The sequence below is a fragment of the Porites lutea genome, chromosome 7, assembly GCF_958299795.1.
Source record: "Porites lutea chromosome 7, jaPorLute2.1, whole genome shotgun sequence".
In the NCBI taxonomy this organism is placed as follows: Eukaryota; Metazoa; Cnidaria; class Anthozoa; order Scleractinia; family Poritidae; genus Porites; species Porites lutea.
The window spans coordinates 18,247,041-18,263,173 of NC_133207.1; the positions used below are offsets into that span (position 1 = coordinate 18,247,041).

Genomic DNA, 16,133 nt, shown 5'->3' on the forward strand with positions numbered 1-16,133 from the left:
CAGCTCATATGTTCAGGCCCCTACTGTGAGTTGCATTGTAATGCAGTTTGCATGTGAAAGCTTTTTAATGGAATTTGCCACTTTTGTGGTTCGTGTATGAGAGAAATCAACTTGATCTAATTAACCTTTAAGGGTTTCAAAAATAACTGTCATGCAAGCAGTTTGCACATGAAGATTTGTGAAGAACCATAAAAGGTTCTTGTTTTCTCAAAAAGATTTTAAGAAATCACCTACTTTCCAAACATATGCAATGAAATTATGCATCATTCAATGTTAAAAGTAACAGGCTAAATACGTCTACTAGCTCCAAAAAAAATTATCACTCTGCCGAAATACTTTATAAGTATCCTTATCCCATCCTCATTTCCCCCAATTGAAACAATCTCATATTCACCTCCTGCATGATCACGGAATTTTCCATCATTGCGCGACATCTTCTTTGACTCTTAACAACTGAGGACAAAAATATTGTCAAACTCTTGGCTATAAGCCAAAGACATCAATTCCACATTGTGATTTAATTCAATGTTTAATACTACCAATGATTCAAAAATATTCATTACTTCTTTAACTCAAACAACACATAAAGCAATTGCAAATGGATATAAATACCCAAAAAACTGACCTGGTCAAATAATATCATCATATAAAAAAACAGAGCTATTTCCTGTAATATGATATTTGAAATGTCATTCTTCATGAACACATTTTTATAAACACCTGACAGAAAGCATGAAAGTGGCTTAAACTCTTAGGTGTGATCCAAACCTGTTTTAAATTCCAAATATTTTTGACAGATTTAATCCCTGGATTTAATAATTCCAAATTTCTGAAGATACTGTCCATAATAAAAAAAGGTAAGCTTCAGATCAGATTAAGTTCATCTTTTCCTCCACATTGAAAACTATCTCTGCATTGCTTTAACATGTTCATCGCTTTTAATTCCTTCGTCCACACAAAGTTGGGAATTCTTTTTCTTTGTTGCAACGTTTTTGAGATCGTAAAAGTAGGATCAAGTATCAGCTCGATGCCAACCTCTGGAGACCTAAAATCGGGAGACTGTCTTTTTTTCACTACCCCCCAATGGGAATGACTTAGGACATTATATTATGACGTCTTACATGATCTACATACTATCAAAATTCAAAATCATCGTTTTGATGCTAGAAATAATCTTTGTCAATGACTAAATACGTGATAAAAGTGCCTCAGAAACCGTACTGCGAATAAGAAAAATTCAAGTCTTGAACTGAAAATGGGCTAAATCTCAAACTAAGTCTGCTTTATTTTTTACTAAGTATTCAATATTTATAGTGGGGTTAAAAACCAGGAGATTTAGGTACCAAAGTGGGAGAGCGGGAGACGAGGCAAAAAAGCGTAAGTCTCCCGCCAAAAGCGGGAGAGTCGGCATCACTGAAGTATGTACCCTATTAGCAGAGCTTTCTTTCTGGTATGCTTTTTATCTTGAACGAGACATTCACGCTTTAACCATCACATCCCTATCCCACAGTATTTTCTACATCTGTCTAAGAAATTGCTTCCCACCATCGTGATAAGTTCACACATGGAAGAAAAACAATCCATGAATTGTTTAAAGAGTTTTAAGGAAAAGATACTTTCTTTTTGCATAAATTATTGAGGCAGAAAGGCCTAATGGCCACGCTTGGAATTGACTGAGCCATTTAAAGAATGTAATTTTTGCAAGGAAAGTTATCTATTTTGTGTGGCATACAATATCTAAACAAAACAGCCCGAAACTCCTTCAAAAATATAGAGCAACTAGGAATTTTCTACAAATTTATTTTCTGATGCTGTTACATAATGCTTATGAGATTAACGCTAACTCAACACTGCGTAGTTTGCTGTTACCTTCAAAAGACGCTTTATTTTTTAGTTTTTCATCGAAATATCGGTGCCAGCACATATGAATTGACAGATAGAATTCATCAAAATAAGACAGGCTTTGAAGCAAAAAGCTAAGCGGGAAGGAATTCGTCGCGTTTGAAGAGTATCAGAGAGTATGTGTGGTAGACATGCATAGCCGGCTCGGCGATTCTTACTGTTTTCTTACCTGGATTTTCGCGTTTACCTTGCTTGTTATCCTCCAGAATCCTTCAAAATAATTTGCTTGACTTGTGTTTGGTCAAAATGCGTCGATACAAGCTTTCATGGTCATTCTTGGCAAAACCCGCAACAAAACCCTTGCCGCATTTCTCATATTTCAGACAAAATCGTTGCGTTACGCTAATAACCGAACGGAGGACTGGAACTAGCCACATAATTGGGCAAAATTTGTGGGCCAAATTCGAAGTAACGCAAAGTTTTGCGAATTTTTTTCGTTAAGGGTCCTAAAGCTCCTATATTTACAGGACCGAGAGACAATTTACAAGTCTCGATGCTTACGCGAGCAAGTTTAAATATGATTTGTAATGCAGCGAAGAAATAATTACATTACCGCAAACTGCATCATGTCCAGATGTGAAGTATTTTAGAGTTCTTCTTGATCAATTTCTTACGAATGATATCGTTGGGTCGTGTGCACTGACCAAAATTCTTGATTTTATTGCCCCCGCAGGGATTTCGCCCAGAGTCGAAATCTCGAGCAGGCACCCTAGTAACTCGCGCGTTTATTAAGGATAGTACTTACAGTTCAAATATACCGTCAGTATACTAGAAAAAATCTTGATTTGCTCGAACAGGGGCCGCGAGGAATCGGTAGGTAATGATGACTTTTCTATTGTTTGTAATGGTTAGGATGACGTAAAGACAGAAAATCCCGAAGGGACTCAGGTAGATTTTGTGACTTTTATTGTGCAGTCATCCTTTGATACTCTTTTGCGTTACGCAGTGACATTCTGTGGAGCAGTTGTTTTGAAAGTTATGGACCAAAAGACACTCGTTAAGCGCAGATGAGGTTATAACGTGCGTTTAACTGTTTATATATAAACACTTGGAGAGTTTGCCAGACACGAGTTCAGAAATCTTTGATTTATATTGGAAACCTTGCCAGACACTCTTTCTCTCTCTTTGACCGGAATAAGACTCAGCCCCAATCAAGCAAGACGAGTGAACAACGGCTAGCTTATCACTCAGATTGATGGACAATTACGGAAATGAACCGACAATCAAATTCTGTGCTGACTTATACCCTGCTCACAGATGTCCTTCCGTTATAAAGTTTCAAATAAGACTAGAATGCGCGAGCGTGAATCGATCAAACATCCTTTTAATTTCTAAGGCTTACTTTCCGGCAAATAAAATGAACTGAATGTAAAAAGTTACAGGGGCGGATCTAGGGGGAGGGTGCAGGGGGTGCGCACCCCCCCCCCCCCCCCGAGATGACCTGCGATTTTCTAATACAACTGGTATTCTGCGAAAAAAAAAAAACTATGTGGTTTATTGGTGTTGAAGTAGAGCAAGGGACGAGTGCACCCCCCCCCCCCCCCCACTAAAAAAAATCCTGGATCCGCCCCTGAGTTAAAGAGAAATAGCGAAAAATTCAACTTCTAATTAAATCTTTTCTTACGGTTTAGAATAAACTATTCTCGAAACTGAGAATGTTTTGATCAAAGCTGTGTAAATTGAGCTGAAACTGCCGTGCATGGAACCTTGCGTTTCCTGTATTTATCTCACCTATTGTATGGAATATGTGTGAAAATCTTCATTATGAATCGGTATATTTCAAAGAGCTACACAACCAGCAAGAATACTATTGAGCGACAATATACAGAATGGGGGCAGCTTTAGTGTCAACTATTACTAGTGACAGACAGTGAGATGTCTTTCCCAGAAGGCGCGCGTATAGAATGGAAAGTACTTACAGTTGAAATATACAGTCAGTATGTTAGAAAAAATCTCGATATGCTTGAACATGGTGATGGTTTCGCGTAAATTCTGTTGACAACCGGTGAGGTTAAGAGGCGGAATGAGTTTGCAGAATTGCATGTGGCATGGTTTGGGGAATGACATAATTATGTGGCATCAGGAGCCGAATCGGCTCCTGGTGGAGTGTAATCAGGGGCACCCAACGAGAATATAGTTCAAAACCACTTAAACATAGCATTGTTAAACGTATTTTAGTATTTAAACGGTAGATATAGGCATATTTTTATCCCCTAAAAATTTTTCATCTGTTCGGATTTCCTAGCTGAAAGTCTAGTGATCCTAAAATAATAGGGATCAAAACTTACTTTTTCGAAAATTTCAGCCAGAAAAAAGGCTCCCGAAAATTCTAGGTGACCTCTTTAGGGTAAAAATCCGTTAAAAATCGGCAATTATACCATTTTTTACATGTTCGAAAATCCTAGGAGAGGCAGGCAAGCAAGAAATTTTACAACAAATGTTTCGAAATTTCTAGATCTCAAATCGTCTTCCGAACAGATATTCTTCCGAAAATTGACGCTCGGTGCCCCTGTGTAATCTATGCAGAATGAATATCAAAAAGCCCCGAAGGCTCATTGTCGATTAGCCTTTTCCGCACAGCCACAAAGTTTCTTGTTGCCTTTATTAGTCGAGCTGCATGGCAGCACCGATACTACAGCACGAAAGTCGTCCATTGAAGAAAAGATGTTTTGGAAGGTGACGCTCCCTTCTACTTAATTAATTTTTTCTGCACGATTAACTTTACAGTTTCCGTTTACCTATATTTGTATTTGCAACCGCGTGAGAAGCGTTTCTTTTTCAGACGGTGGTTTTCAGAGATGAAAACGGATCTTGTATTTTCTTTCCTTAGCTGCTTGGTTAAGTTTCCATCCTCGGAGACCCAGGGGCAGATAGTGGGGGCGAGAGAAAGTCTAAACGGGTGGAAAAATATGGCGCGAAGAAAAGTAAAGAACGGCGAGAAGAGCCCCTGGGAACAATGTCTTACCAGACCAGTTCCAAACGGTCGCCGCTGTTTTTACTTCTGATTGGTGCCAGAAAACTTTTGTGTTTTTCTGTCCAATCAGAAGTCAGAACGGCGGCGACCGTTTGGAACTGGTCTGGTAAGACATTGTACCCAGGGGCTCTTCTCGCCGTTCTTTACTTTTCTTCGTGCCATATTTTTCCGCCCGTTTAGACTTTCCCTCGCCCCCACTATCTACCCCTGGGTCTCCGAGGATGTTAAGTTTCCGGCACGCGAAACTAACAGCTGGCAGAGAAGAGCGAGTTCGAGTCCTGGCAATTGAGTGTGTATCATTTTTTCTTTTTTTCCCCCTTCCTACCGTTTTAGAATTTTTTTCACGATCAAACGCATGCATACACACAAACAAGGGAGGTGCGAAGACACGTGGAAAGGCCGAAAGGAGACAGAGAGCAGTTCGCTTCACTCGATTTCTGGATTGCAGATTGACTCGGGCTGTTCATTTAGTCCCAATTATGATCTGATCCGTCCACAGTATTAATTAATAATCCCTAGAATTGTAGCTAGCCAGACTTTACGTTCAACAAGCGTTCTTTTCCCTCTAGCGTTTTGACATTTGACTTTATTATAATGGTGGGCAGAAAGAGAGAAAGTATTGTCGAAAGCAACAAAAAATCATTAAGTATCAATTAAGTGTTACATAGTCACGAAGGCAGTAAAGCTTAACGCTACGTTCTGCTCTGCCTTATTGGTTTAAGCCAGCAGTAATAAATGGACCAGCAAAAAAGTTGCTCACTCAAATTGGCGCCAAAAAAAAGGCGCGGCACATACGAAAATTGGCATTTTTCCAAAGAGGTTAGTCCATGGTTTTTGTTAAAAAATTAAAAATTTTCAATCCTTTTCTCTTAGGCAAAATAGGGAAGAAAAAAGTGTTTGGCTATATTCTAGATAGAAAAAAAGTCTTCCTGGACTATAAAAACAAGGAGTTAAAAAAAGTCGAAAAACTGGCATTTTTGCAAAGTGGTTAGTCGATGGTTTTGGTCAAAAAAATTCTCAAACTTATTAATTATTCATGAGGACAACACCAACTACACCAAAACAATTAATCATGCATGTTGAAGTAATGTTACGTAATATGGCAAGATTGCATCGCTGCATAAATTATTGTTCTTTCATTTGGGGAGGACAATACAAAAAAATGTATCACTACATTTTTTTTTATTGTTTCGTTTGAGAAGTCATCTCAAAAACTCGTGCTTCGGGTTTCATCAGGGGTTCCAATAACCTCGAAACTAAAGCACTCGGCCTGCGGCCTCGTGCTTTCGTCTGTTTCTCGGAGTTTGGAATCCCTGATGAAACCCTCGCGCACGTTTTTGATATATTACTTGAAAATTTTCATTCTTTTGTTTTGCCCAAAATAAACAAGAATAAAGTGTTTGGCGATTTTCCAGATAAAAAAAGCCTTCCTAGACTATGAAAACAAGATGTTAAACAAGTGGAAAAATAGACATTTTTCCAAAGGGGTTGGTCCATGGCTTTGAATTTTTTTCCTTCTTTTTATTTAATAGGCAAACAGGCACTGAAAAGGTATTTGGCCATATTCTAGATAGGAAAAAGCCTTTCTAGACTATAATAATGGGATAAAATAGGGCGTGAAGAGGTTTTTGGCGATGATCTCGATAGAAAACTAGACTTTCTAGACTAAAAATCATGGATTTGGGAACGACACAAACCTTAGTTTTTACGGGTAGTCCATGTTTTTGGTCGAAAATTTGAATTTTTTTATTGAATTGAATTGAGGTAAAATAGGCCGAGAAAAAGTGTTCGTTTAGGATTCATATAGACAATTACTCTCTTTAGACTGTCAAACATCGATTTTGTTCAATTTTTATAAGTAAAGAAGCTAAGAACAAGTGTATGGCGACGATTTTGATAGAATACTATTCGTTTTATTATTCATTTTTATAACCTCGATTTGTGAAAGTCACCAAATTTGCATTTTTCTTGAGGGGTTTGTCCATGGTTATGGTCAAAAATCTGAAGATTCCTTATCCCATTAATTTCGGTAAAATTGGCCGAGAACAGGTGTTTGGTTACTATTTACGGTATTTTTCTTCCATGATATTTTAGGTGAAATAGGCTGAGAGCAAGTGTTTGTCGACGGTGTCGATAGAAGATTGTTGTTTTTAAACTTGAAAAAAATCGATCTAGGAATGTCCACTGTTTTGGTCAAAAATTCTAAATTTCTTGATTCTTTTAATTTAGGTAAAACAGGCCTAGAAAAAGTGGTAGCTGACGATCTAGATAAGTCTTTTTAGACTATAAAGACATCTATTTAGGAAAGTGTGAAAATTTGCATTTCTTTATCCGCTTAGTTTGTGTAACAGAGGCCGAAAACAAGTGTTTGATGACAATCTTAATAGAAAATTGCTTTTTATAGACATTAAAGTTGCAGGAAACAGAGCGTGCATAATTTTGCCACGGTTCAGTGATTTTATTTCACCTATTGACCTATAATAGAGGGTTTTATGGACTTAGACACAATAGAACATACCGGCAGCCAATCAAATTGCAAATTGAGAGATGTCCACTAATCACAAAACAGTTTAGACATTATCACACCCAAGAAAGGATACGACCAATACAAAAAAACAATGATATCCTACCCACATAAGGATATGACACAGTGACACATAATTAAAAAATAACTTGGCATTATCCATCTAAAAATAGAAAAACCCTGTCCAACTGTATAAACCGCCTAAAATAGCCCAGGACCTTATCTTACTGAGATTCCTACGTATTTTATTGACGAGATAAAAATAAAAGGCTATGACGTAATCGGCGTTAACGTATTCCTCCGGAAAAAAAAAACGGCGTGACCGGTGCCTATACCACTACTTATTTACATTATTAAAATCACATACTCATACACTTAGATATAATGCTGTATAGACGCACTGAAAATAATTTAATGATTCATTAATATTGATTGTTTCTTGACTCTCTTTCATCAATAATAATATAAGTTAGAATAAATAGTTTTAAACTGCTACTTAGTTTCAGCAAAAAACTGAGAGGTATCGTTGATGTAAACTGAATTTAAAAACAAAAGCATCTATTTTAATCAGTGATTCATTTGACACCCTGAGTGCTGATTATCCTCAGCGACAGTCATTCAATAAACTGTGCGGTTTTACTGAGCATTGTTTTGATACCAGAAAGCGTAAGTGGGGTTGTCGTAAGCCTCTTTAGGTGTAATCGGAAGGTCGTCGGGCGTGACGAGGTTCACCGAAGATAGGGATGTAAAATTGTCCTGTCGCCTTATCGGTGGTGGTTTATTGACACTGAAAAGCTTAGCGGCTGGAATATCAAACACGTCCGCGTACTTCGAGGGTAACTTTGCTAGATTCACTAGTCTGACGGATCTCTCATCGTAGGGCTCCTCTCGACCAATCGCCGTCTCCTGCTCTACGTTCACGAGTTTCATCGGAGGCTGTTCGTAGAGTCTCCGAGGACCTGTCGGTGACTTGTTAATGGTCACGAGTCTCACCGATGTAGTGCTTGTTGTGGCTGTCTCCAGAGAGGTACTGCTGCTACGAGCGTTGCTCGGCTTCCGGTTCTTACCAATCTTATATTTACCTTTGATGTTGAAGCTTGGCATTTTTTCAAGGAAAATTTCTCGTACCTAGTGAAAACAATAACCAAATTTTCTAATAGTAGGCCATTTCCGAGTTCCAGACTGAACTCCCAGTTTCAAAACATGGCTAAGTGCAAAACCATCACCGGTTTCGCACTTAGCCTCGCTGTAAAACAGAGGCTTGGGGTAACTCGAAAACGGCCTACTCAAATTAACGAAGGCAAAATGAAATACCAATGGATACAAACTTCAAAGGATGAAAATGGAGTAAGGGCAAATTCTTAGTGACGACCAGAGTTAGTAGAGGAAACTGGTTAGGAAAGCTGGCAAACATCAAAGTTGAAAACAACTGTGCTGTACTTTATGTTGGAAGTTCCATGACCATACACAATCCTTTGCATTTTGTTCACAAATTGTGACTGAATAAATTAACGTGATGTCTCTATTGGTCAATAAGGTCAAAACGATAGGAATGCTATTGAACGTTGTGCACGGTCAGGTCCAAAACGACTAACAAAAACATACTTCAAATGAGTCTAACAGGTTTCATGACCAACAATTCCACTTTAAGAACGGAAAATGGGGCAACATAATTGTACGCGTTCTTACCGAATCGTTTGTCCAGCAGTGTGCAACAAATATAAAAATCCCCTGAAAATAAAGACAGAAACAAACTAGGCTAAGTACACTCAACGTAGCTACTCGTGTAAGAGCATAGCTACTTTAGTCCCCGGCCATTCTCTTTCTTTGAGGGCGGAATTTCGGCCACTTTTTAGAGCGCCGCACTGGTATCGCACAGGTCAGGGTTCCAATCATCAAGACGTTAAAGCATGGCTCATTTTTTGGTTTCGACTCCCCACGAAGATAAAGCTGTTTTTCTTCTATGGTCATATATTGTAATTCTAAAAGTTGCTAAAAACTTTAGGAAAACTTTCCGAAGTGGTCACGTGAGACGTGATGTCATAATGATATTCAAAAGAAAATTCTAAACGGGGTAGGAGTGGTTGATTACTACTATGACCTACTTTGCTTAATTGTTAATCGAATAAAAATGCGAGTCAACCCGCATTCCAGACAGATTCATGCGAGGAAAAATAATAGAATAACAAAAAGTACTCTATGTAATATCTTCCGAGTGACATCTCGCAACCCCATCTTAAGTTTTCTCTTCTTTCCTGGACCTGGCCCTAACTGGTCACGTGACACAATTATCTGGTTTCTTACGTCACAGGAAAATTACCGACTTTTCCGAGGTTGCAGATTTTGAAATGTTCTGGGCCGGGTTGTTCGAAGCTGGGTTAAGATAACCCAAGGTTAGTGCGAACTTTGAAACTCAGATATTAGAGCTTAAAATTCAAATTCAGTTTTACTCTTTTTGCCTACAATTAGATGATTGGATACTCTAAAAAGAATAGAGAAAATTATCCGAGAGAGTGCTTTTGATAACAAGAAAAAGAAAGCCGGGTTAAAATTTAACCCCGGGTTAGTGCTAACCGGCGTTCGAACAACTGGGCCCTGGTAAATTATCACAAATTTATGATTATTAAAGTTTTTTGCAAATTAGGCTCAAGCTATGCCTGAACATGCTTAAATTAAGTCCCGGCAAGCCTGAATTTTTTCTGGCTTTCTTTTCCTAACTGCATAACTTGCGTCTTTAACTGCGATCTTCTCTTTACTTATTTAAACCGCATGCCGTTTAACTCGTAGCTGTCATGATTAAGTCATTTTTCTTAAGGATTGTACTCCTACGGAGTGTGTTGTTTCCGTGGAATCAAGTGCATTTCACTTTTCTTCCATAACTATTCTCCACTCTCTTTCTTTCTGTACCCCATACCCCTTTGGTTTTAACTGACTTTTAAAAAGACTGAAAAAAAAAACTTTGATTAGTCCTCGCCTTAGGATGTGGGCTTAACCTGTGTCAGTTAAGTTTCCTTTATCTATCCGATAAACAATGAATGACCAAACCCCTACTGCAAGTAAGCGACAACCTCGGAAACAGTTTCAATAAATATTACGCGAGATACGACGGCATCATCAAACCAGAATAAAGTCACTGCCTTCCACTTCCCGTTTAATGGTATGTTGGTCAAAAATCAACGTCTTCTGTTAGCCAAGACAGCACTGGAAAAGATGCGGAGGAGAACGCCGATTCATTAAGCGACGGTGTTTAGTTTAGTCAGGATGACAGGGAAAAAAGTGGGTTTTTTTAGTTATTTCCAACTGCATTTGTCTGAGGTTGTAGAGAGGAGTCATTTATTTAACGTACCACATCAGTGCAAGTGCAACCCCATTAACCAACGCACCGTGCTATCCCCGTTCAAACCAAACTTCACATGGATACATATCATATTAAATACCTGCAGAGAGTTGATAGTTGCAAAAATGTAGTGGAAGAAGATCGTGTTCTCATCGACAGCCATAAATCCGAAAACCCAGGTGAGGCCAAGCAAAGGCAGCAAAACCACCGTCACTTTTATACTGCGTCTGGGCGGGAAAAAGAAAAAAAACGACATTATCATATAGCTGGGTATTTTCCCCAACAGCGTGCGTTGTCATTGGTTGCTTCGAGATCACATGACATCTTGCAATAAAACTACTTCTCGCCAAAAGCCGGGAAGGGTGAGATACAATGCTTTCTTATATCTAGTGCCTGACAGAGAACCTTCTACTCGGTGTTTGCATTTCCCTGCGAATGCAGCCGTCTCTTCTCGCTTCTCGCCGCTTAGGACGTTTCGTAGAGCGAGGAAATACGGCTGTATTCGCAGGCTGTGTAAGCATATGTCGTGTATATTTCGTGTATGTGCATGGAGTTTGATACATTACTTCTCGATGTCTGGATGCCCAATTTAACTTCTGTCTCGTGTTTTATATCTTTATCCTCAGTATCTTAGATATCAGATGAAACACAGCACAGCAACCTATGTTCTATCTATTGCTTCTTCTCGTGTCTAATATATTACTTTGTAATGACTGGGTATAGAGTTTAACGCACTCTCTCGTGTTTTGTATTTTTCTTTTCCGTGTTTTAATATCGGATGTAAAAAACTTCTCGTCAGTGTTTGATGTATAACTTTCAAGTGTCTGGATATCGTTTGAAACACGTCTCCCGTTTGATATATCACTTGTAGGTGTTTGGACTCGAGTTTGATATATTACTTCTCGGTTTAAGATACCGGATCATCGATTCAACACTCCTACTCGCGTCTGACATATTAATTCTCGGTGTCTGGATATTGGATGAATCACTCCCTCTCGTGTTTTATATACTAATTTTCTGTGCTGGGATATCGAATCAAAGACTTCTCCCAGTGTCTGATATATCACTTCTCGGTGTCTGGATATGTGATGAAACACTTCCACTCGTGTTTAACTTCTTGGTCTTGAATATCGGATGCTGGATGAAACACTCCCTTCCCCTGTGATTGGACATCGGATTCAACGCTCCTCCACATGTTTGATATAATACTTCTTGAAGATTCTATCTGATCTTATTGGCAGTTTAACTGTTTCACCCCTCAGTATAGTTTACCTTGTATTGGATTTCTTGGTCGAGTTTTCTTCTCCAGCCTTTACCATCGTCTTTGTCAATAAAACGTATATAACACTGATGAGGATAAAGCAGTTTACCTAATAAAGAAGCAACGCATAATTTCACCTCATTACTTTGTAAAAGACATCGTACTTACAGGTTAAGTTACTTCAGCCTTTTAAACTAAAAGAATTAGTAAAAAAGTGAAAAGCAAAAGTGAATTGCTCATTTACGGTTAATTTTGGGGGATTGTAAGTTCTTTCAAATTTAAGGTCTACGGAAGCAATTCACATTCAACCCTCCCCCCCGCCCCCTCCCCCACGATAGGGAGCTTAAGCAATGACTACCGCGACGGCTACAAAAACGTTATTTAAAAAGTATATTCACGCTGCCTCAAACTTAATCGTGTTTATTTCATCTCGTTTAATTCGGCAAATAATGGCGAATTTTTCTGGAGTTGAATTCTGAACGACTGTATCGAACTTCAGGAAAAGAAAAAGAAAATTGTTGTTTTGTGTTCATGTCCTCCACAAAACGTGAAAATAGGAAGTTCCACGTTGTAGGTGTTCAACGACGGCAAAGAAATGTACAAAAAAGCGTGATGAATGTGCAAAGTTGTTGTTTTACCAATGTAAACCTATTGCATTTCTGCCGTTCTCGTTGCCGTCACCGTCGTCGTTACTTAAGCTCCCTAATGTGTGCGCAGGGACCGGCAGACGCGGACGGTGAAACCGCATGTCGCTAGCATCCACTCGCCCCCTCGCTAAGGTTTGCGTTCACACGGCTCCGGACGAATTTTCGACAGGTTGAAAATGCGTGCGTTAAGGTGTTCTGTTCACTCACACAGAGAAACCGTACGAAATTTAGACGCCTGGCCGTTTTCAAATTTCGTGTGAACAAAGCGAAAATATTGAACAGACATTGTCTGCTCTAATTTGTCAGCCGTTCGAAAATTTGTCCGGTGCCATGGGAACGTAGCCACAATTTCTTTTCTACATACAAAAAAATGACTGCTAGAATAAACATCCCTTCAAAACACTAAACTGCCGAGGATCAAGTAATGAAGACGGGGCTGCACATAGAGCGAGGTAGGCATGTTTTGTTGAAGCTGGAAATATTTTGAATAATTATCACTGTGATAACGAGAAGGGCTCAGTTCGTCAATTCATACTCAGCCTCATCCAATAGCTGATTAATGACTGGATTTTTGAATACGTACCTACTGAAAACTGTACTCATTTGAATGAAAGGAGGCTTAATAATAAGCCCAGAAATCACAAGGAAGGAAGGAAAAGGAGGAAAAATAGAGGAGCGAGGAAAAATAAAGAAAAAGTAATACTCTTAGTTTTTTATTGTCTAATTTGGAGATGTTTGAACGAAAAAAACTGCTTGACGGAAGAAGTCTATTGTAGCAAAGGCGTTTCCTAAAATCCAACATGACACACGTGTACATGGACAGACCCAAATCAGGCCACGTTGAGTTTCTCGTGCGATTCACGCGCAACGCATTTATAAATCTCGCTACGAGAGGAACAAGCTTGTAAACTGAGAAGACTGATCCGGTAGGTCCTTTTGATAAACTGTAAATAGTAAACGCAAAGAAAAAGTACTTACTAGTATAACAAACAATACAGGTGCAGCAAAAGCCCATATCAGCTTCCCAGACAACCAGCAACTAAAACATCGAAATAGTAAGAACTTTATACACTGGATGAACACTTTAATCCTGAACAAGTGCTTCCCCTTTAAAATCAACATGAGAATATTGTGAACTCGCGACATTAATCACGAAGAGAACCATGTCTTACTTGTCATTCGGTATAAGTCAACATATATGAGGTAACTTTAATTTGGCTGGGAATTGGCCGCCGGAGATTCGCTTCATCTTGCTCGATCGTAGAACCAGTCGTATAGTTAACAGCGATTATGAAGGGGAGACAGTTTTGAAAAAAAGGTACCCGACACATCCTATCTCAGTAATAACAAAGCATCTTGAAATTTTTAAAAGATCTGCTCCAGGTTAATGATAAACTGCCTACTCTCTCACCCAGATACAATGATGTTTTACAATAACCTTAGTTTTGTTGGGAAAACTTTTTTGGCTCTGCCATTTTTTCGTAGCCGTCTTAAAACATTTTTCGTCAAATTATAGAACAAAACACGCAATTCCAACAATAAACCTGCAATCTATAAAGACTGTTCCTTTTTGTAAAGTATCAAAATAATTACATGTTGTGTGGGCCATAATGATGGAAGGCAATTCCGGAAGACACCATCACGGAAATGATGGGTGCACCTAAAGAAAAAAAGAACACAAACTTTTCGTAAGGTACGGGAAAACAGGCAACAGAAGACATGCAACTTGTCTTGCAGCCTGCTGCAAAACTGTTGAATATTGATGTTGCGCGTTTTACCATCCACATCAAACCAAGAGAAAAAGGTTTCAAGAATAAATAAATGATCACCAAAGAAAAATGCTGTGATCCTTTATCAAATTGTGACTGACTAATTGTGTGAGGAAATGTACAACTAGGCCGGAGCTATCTAGCCTGCGTAGCAGGCGTCGAGAGGGGTAGGGGATAGAGAGAAAGGAGGCAGGCTAGGAGCCATCAATTCCTATGTATTCGAATCAAGGCATTTTCTCGAAACAGCAGCTTATTCCTAGATTGACTTTGGCGCGAATCTAGATTGCTAAATAAGTTCCTCAAACTATTCGCTAGTTCAGTATGAAGAAGAACTCGACACAACCAACTGTCGGCCGAACGTCGATCAACGGTCGCCCGACAGCTGGCCAACAGTCGGTATGGGGAATTGTTCTTCACAATTACTTACTAGCAATCAAACGTTCAGACCGAAAACTAGTCTGCTACACAGCCGTTTTTAGTGTCGTCACGCAACGCTCCTCCCCAGGAGTGTAGCAGACTAACCGAAAAGTGGTGGTTTTAACGTTATAGATGGTTTTCACTGTGACGTCATCAAATTGTAAAGTCCAGATAGCGAGGTTTTACGAATTCTTATTTACATAAAGTTGAAGATAAACAAAAAGTAAATCTTTGTACAGGTTTCCTTTTCCGTAGCATGTTTCGTTTCGCAAATACAGCAATTTGAACTTCCGAGTTTTCACAGTGCGTGACACCAGAATAGGAATGCTGTCTCGTTGAAAAAAAGTCTCCCCTCTTGATTTTCAGCAGTATAACCACTGCAAGTATTAGGAGATATGTTTATGTGTACGTATATGCTAGTTCTCGAGTGAAAAGAAAGAGCTTTTATAGAAAAAGTGAACTCCAGATGTTTTTGTTGATTTCCGGCGGCCATATTGGTGCACCAAAACGGTGCACCAATATGGCGTCTCCATACAAAGCTCTACAAAGGTGCGCGAAACGTTTAGGCAAATAACTCAGAAACTATGGGCCACAAAGACCTGAGACTTGGACGAATTATTTGTATATTAGTCTTTTACAACATTTCATTTTCTTGGCTTCTTCTACTGGACGGTTTCCAATTTAATTTTTTGTTGCGTGACAGTGAAAACGATCTATAGAGTGTTTTCACATGTAGTTACGGCGACCATGTTGGTGTTCCAAAACAATAGAACGATGGCCATGTTGGTGTTCCAAACCAATCCTTTGGGAGTTGAACTCTTTTCTTATGCAAACGCTTTCTTTTGTTTCAATAAATTTGCATAGATTCTGGCCACGTAAGTGAAAACGCTCTATACATTGTGTACTTTGGATCGGTGCAATCTTACGGTGCGGAACTTTGTCTTGCTAACTATTACTTACCCCAGCCTAACACAAAGAAAACTTTGTTGTACTTTTTCTTGCTGAAAACGCGTACGATTTTGTTGTAGATATGGATTCCCTCAGCCAACATCCAACAAAAAGATGCACTCAGGAAGTAGTGTGTTGCTATGGAAATTATTCTACAAGCAAGCTGGAGGAGAAAGAGATGAAAAAAATCATATTGATAAATTACCAACCACTATAACAGTTAGCTTTACATGTTCAAACGCCATTTTCCTCGTGATGGTTTTCCGCATCGGAAGATTTTCACATGGCATTAGAAAAGCAGTTTTCCGAGTATTGGCGATTTACTTCATCCACCATTTACGTTTACGCTCATGC

At 39.0% G+C, this 16,133-nt stretch overlaps 1 protein-coding gene across 1 annotated transcript in view; it reads right to left on the reverse strand.

Annotated features, from left to right (window-relative positions):
* Positions 1-7,285: 7,285 nt before the first annotated feature.
* The window catches only part of LOC140944539 (uncharacterized), a 26,706-nt gene continuing 17,858 nt past the window's right edge, over positions 7,286-16,133 (reverse strand). Inside the window, exons 16-22 of the mRNA XM_073393665.1 lie at positions 15,792-15,942; positions 14,239-14,305; positions 13,624-13,684; positions 12,010-12,107; positions 10,838-10,964; positions 9,090-9,131; positions 7,286-8,528 (exon numbers count right to left, since the gene is read on the reverse strand). Coding sequence (XP_073249766.1) covers positions 8,037-8,528; positions 9,090-9,131; positions 10,838-10,964; positions 12,010-12,107; positions 13,624-13,684; positions 14,239-14,305; positions 15,792-15,942 — 1,038 coding nt within the window. The 3' untranslated portion in view covers positions 7,286-8,036. The remainder of the gene's footprint in view (positions 8,529-9,089; positions 9,132-10,837; positions 10,965-12,009; positions 12,108-13,623; positions 13,685-14,238; positions 14,306-15,791; positions 15,943-16,133) is intronic.